At 43.3% G+C, this 4902-nt stretch overlaps 1 protein-coding gene across 1 annotated transcript; it reads right to left on the bottom strand.

The window, feature by feature from the left end:
• Positions 1-2983: 2983 nt before the first annotated feature.
• Positions 2984-3736, bottom strand: LOC139000661 (cyclin-Q-like). Its single transcript, XM_070402797.1, has one exon. It carries the CDS (start codon positions 3734-3736, stop codon positions 2984-2986), a length of 753 nt encoding a protein of 250 aa, XP_070258898.1.
• Between the last annotated feature and the right edge of the window lie 1166 nt (positions 3737-4902).

Below are 4902 nucleotides of genomic sequence, written 5' to 3'. Positions count from 1 at the left end.
TAGTGAAGGAAATAGTCTTATTTCTCTTTAATCTTAAAGTCTAGGCAATGTAAGTGTCTCCCATATCCTTCAAAGGTGTCTGTGCTCGTTGCACAAGTATTCCTCAATATTACCCTAAAAGTCACACCATTCGGGCCTCTTTTGGGGTACATATTTTCTTTGGTTCTGTTATATTTTCATATATTTCCTATATATCATACCATTATTTTAAGCCACGTTCTTTTGGATTTATTTAGAATCACTCTCCTGAGACAAGGTAACATGTGCAGATTTCTACATCAATAACTAAGTTTGTGCTTTGGCTACACTTTTGATTTATGTTTAAGTTAATTTGTGTGTACACTCATTATATCATATATTACGTTGTTGATCTTCAATGACTTTTAGTACATAACTCACTTATGTCCCTGTCCTTTATTTGGAGAGCCTGTTTTATGGTACATTGAAGGGGGTCAGTACATATTGACCCTTTTCCTTTACCTTTATCTTTTAGGGTTTGTCGACAGCCAAGAGTTGGATTAGTCTCATGATTTTTCTTGAGTTCAGAAGTCCATTTATTTGATTTATGAAGACTAGTTGATGTTGTTTCCCTAGTTTCTAACCAGAAGAAAATGTAGTTTCTGTAGATATTATTCCTAGGTGTCTTCTTTCAAGTGATGTTTTGTAGCCTACACCATGATTCTTATTGGGCACTTATTTTCTATGGTAAAAATAACAAGCATGAAAGAAAATGTAAATAAGTACAATCATGCACAAAAAAGATAAGAGGAAAAATATAGGAGGTAATTATTTTGAGAAGTTGTATTGGCCAGAGATAGTGTTTTTATTCATAAAATTAAGGGGATCAAGGGATGTTTGCTGAATCTCAGATGTGCGGAAGGAGGCCAGACCGTCTGGTATAAATCTGTGGAAAACATTTTGGACCCAGAAAGCTCAAGTGATTCCTTAAGGTGGGAACTGTGTCTAGTGGCTGTTTGGTTTGTGTCGCTGCCCATCAGTGCCAAACATCTTGGTGGAATGTGTGACTGCAGATTTGTTTACAGAAATAGGTCCAGACATCCAAATAGTTTTGTGTGGAGGAATTACAATGACCTGAGCTATGTTTACACATGCCATGTTTATTTAGCTAAAAGATCAACCATCATGAAGTTATTGGGAGATTGGGGAATTTAGGTATGTATGTTAATCAAATTACTATATTTAGAAGGTATAATTCTAGGAACACATTTTTAAAAAACACTTTATTGTTTAGAGGATTACATATAGTATTACATATGTCTCCTTTTCCCCACTGTGCACCTGCTCCCCAGCACATGCCTTTGCCCCTGCCCCTAGTGTCTATGTCCATGGCTATGCTGATATGCCTGCATACATATCCTTTGGTTGAACTCTTGCCCCCTAGTCCTGCCTTCCCTCTGAGGTTTGACAGTCAGTCCCATGCTTTTCTGTCTCTGGATCTATTTTTGTTGAATAGTTTATGTTGTTCAATGTGTTCCACAAATGAATGAGATCATGTGGTATTTATCTTTCTCCAGCTGGCTTTGCTGAGCATAATGCTCTACATGTCCTTCCATGCTTTTGGGAACGGTAAAAGTTCTTTATTTTTTACAGCAGTGTATTTTTCCTATGTGGGTATGTACCACAGATTTTAATCCATTTATCTGCTGATGGTCACTTAGTTTTTTCCAAATCTTACTTTGTATATTGTGCTGCTATAAATATGTGTGTGCACATGCCCTTTCTGATGGGTGTTTGTCATTTCTTGAGATATGTTCCTAGTAGTGGGATTATGGTTCAAATGGGAGCAACATTTTTTAAAGTTTTTGAGAAAACTCCATAATATACTGCATAGTTGCTATACCAGTCTGCATTCCCACCAGTCATGCAAGAGGCTTCCTTTGACACCCCATCCTCGCCAGCACTTGTTTGTCGAATTGTTGATGATAGCCATTCTGACCAGTGTGAGATGGTATCTCATTGTCCTTTTGATTTGCATGTCTGGGATGATTACTGGTTTTGAGCATGTTTTCATGTGTCTCTTGGCTTTCTGTATGTCCACTTTCAAAAAGTGTCTTAGTCCTATGCCCATTTTTTTTTTATTGGAATGTTGATCTTCCTTTTGTTTAATTGGATGAGTTCAGTATAAATTTTGAAGAATAGGTCCTTATCAGATATAACATAGGCACATATCTTCTCCCTGGCAGGGGACTTCCTTGTTTTGTTGCTGTTGTTATATTTGTTGGCTTCTTTTTCTCTGCAGAAGCTTTTTGATTTGACATAGTCCCATTTGTGTATTTTTCCCTCAGTTTCCATTGCCCTAGGAGCTGTTTCAGTAAAGATATTGCTGGGACATATGCCTGATATTTTGCTGCCTATGGATTCTCCTAAGATTTTCATGGTTACCCACTCACCGTTAAGTCCTTTATTCATTTCCAGTTTATATTTGTGTATGGTGTAAGTTGGTGGTCTAGATTAATTTTTTGCATGTATCTGTGCTATTTGTCCAACACCAATTATTATTATATGTTTATTTTGGCTTTGTAATATCTTTCATTAAACAAATTAAAATTTCCTCCAGGTTAAATCATTCATACTTTCTATAAATCTGGCCTTTAAAAAAATCCCGTGGGGTACAGTTAAATCCGTTCTTTGATTTTCCTTCCGCTGATCCCAAAGCTCCGCTGCAGTCTGCGTCCTTTCAAAGCACAAAAGCAGACCCGGACGCCTCAGAGCTGCCCTCAGCAAGATCCTGCCCAGGGGAGGTGCAGCTCCCATCACCCTCTGGACCATGGCTGCCGGGAGAGTCAAAGCCTGAGAATCAACGTGGCAGCATGTCATCGCCTTCACCGGCCTGTCTCCAGCAGCACAAAACCAGTCCTCCCAGCCAGGGCTCTGGGGACCTGCCCTCACGGCGATGTGGTGGCGCCGTCCGCTGGCAGCCGAGCGTCCCAGGCATCTCTTTGGACAGGCCTGGGCCAGGGCCTTAAGGAATCTCTGTGTCCATGGTATAAATCCGACTGAGATCAGACACAATGTCATCAATGATTTTCTTGGAAAGGTCGTCACTAAACACCTGCCACCAAGGCTTCTCGGCCTCGGCCTCGGCGGTCACCTCGACCCCGTAGACCTGCAGGGCCAGGTGGAGCACCACCACCGCTATGTGCTGAGCCTGGAACCGGAGGCACAGCCCCCCGCGGTAGCTGTCCCGCAGCAGGGCCCGGGCAGTGACGGAGATGGGGGTCCTATGCCAGCTGTAAGGATTCAGCCAGTTCTTGAGAGAAATCAGGTCGTGGAGCAGGTACCTGTGTGGGTGCTCAAAGGAGACTTGGAAGCGCAGTACCCTCAGCACAATGAGCTCACACTGCGCAATGCTGTCCCGGATCACCCAGAACCCGGAGTCCAGCTCCAAGGGCTCGCTGCCCGGGTGGAAGTACCTGTTGGACACGTTGATGATGTCACGGGTTCGCAGGGGCTGTTCTTCCACTTTGCCAGCCAAGTAAAGGGCAGACATGGCGACCAAGTAGGGGTCATAGGCGTCCACGTTGATCTCGCAGAAGAACTTATGGTAAATGGCACAGGCGGTGGCGACGGGAATGGACTGCATCCCTAGCTTGACACCTGCCTCCATGATGAAGCTTGTCACACGGAAGTGCACCCTCGCCTGAGGTGCGGGCCACCCCTTGGCGCCGGGCGCCGTGACCTCCTCTTTGCAGCTGTCCAGGGGAAGGTCCTCCATGGGGCTCAGCCTGGAGGCCCCAGTCCAAGGCGGCCAGAAGGGCAGGAGTCCTCAGGGCGTGGCCGGCGCCAGCTGGGTCCTAGAGCCCTGTGCAGCAGCCCTGCCCCTCCCCGCCCCACCCAGCCCAGCACCAACCCGCCCCACCTGCCTCGCCCCGCCTGGGCTTGACCGCAGCCCTGGTTCCAACACTAATTATTGAAGAGACTGTATGACTCCATTCTATGCTTTTGCCTCCTTTGTCAAATGTTAATTGAGCGTTATGGTTAGGGTCGACTTCTATGTTCTCTGTTCTGTCCCATTGGGCTATATGTCTGTTTTAGTGCCAGTAACAGGCAGTTTTGAGAATGGTGGCTTTGTAATATACCTTCATATCTGCTATTGTGATCCCTCCAACTTTGTTCTTCTTTGTCCAGATTGCTGTAACTATTTGGGGCTTTTTTTTATTCCATAGGAATTTTTCGAATCTTTGTTCTAGGTCTTCAGCTATGCCATTGATATTTTAATGGGGAATACATTAACACTGTAGATTGCTTTGGGTGGTATGAACATTTTAATGATGTTGCTTACACCATTCATGAATATGCTATGTTCTTCTATTTGCTTTAGTCTTCCTCTATCACTTTTTCAATTTCCTGTAGTTTCCCAAGAACAGGTCTTTTACCTCCTTAGTTAAGTTTATTCCCAGGTATCTTAATTCTTTGTTGCACTGGTAAATGGGATTTTTTTTAAATTTTAGTTTCTGTTTCTGTGAGTTCATTATTGGTGTATCAAAAAGCCATAGAATTCTGCGTGTTAATTTTGTACCCTGCTACATTGCCAAATTCATTCATTAAATCTCCTAGTTTTTTTGATGGAGTCTTTAGGTGTTTCTGTGCACAGTACCGTGCCATCTGCGAATAATGACAGTTTTACTTCTTCTTTTCCACTTAGCATGCCTTGTTTGACTTCTTCTTGTCTGATTGCATTGGCTAGCACTACCAGTACTCTGTCGAACAGAAGTGGTGAGAGTGGGCATCCCTGTCTTGTCCCTCTTCTTAGAGTAATTGTTTTTGCCCATTGAGTATGATGTTGTCTGTAGGTTTGTCATATAAGGCCTTTATTATGTTGAGGTATGATCCCTCTACGCCCAGTTTGCTTAGAGTTTTTCTCAAAATTGGGTGTTGGAT

This window comes from Myotis yumanensis, unplaced genomic scaffold (genome assembly GCF_028538775.1).
Source record: "Myotis yumanensis isolate MYYU_CA2020_CCGP unplaced genomic scaffold, mMyoYum1.0.hap1 SCAF_24, whole genome shotgun sequence".
Classification (NCBI taxonomy): Eukaryota; Metazoa; Chordata; class Mammalia; order Chiroptera; family Vespertilionidae; genus Myotis; species Myotis yumanensis.
This window is presented reverse-complemented; position numbering and strand designations above follow the sequence as displayed.

Coding starts and splice junctions, on each gene's coding strand:
- LOC139000661 (XM_070402797.1), bottom strand. CDS start 3,736: ATGGAGGACCTTCCCCTGGACAGCTGCAAAGAGGAGGTCACGGCGCCC.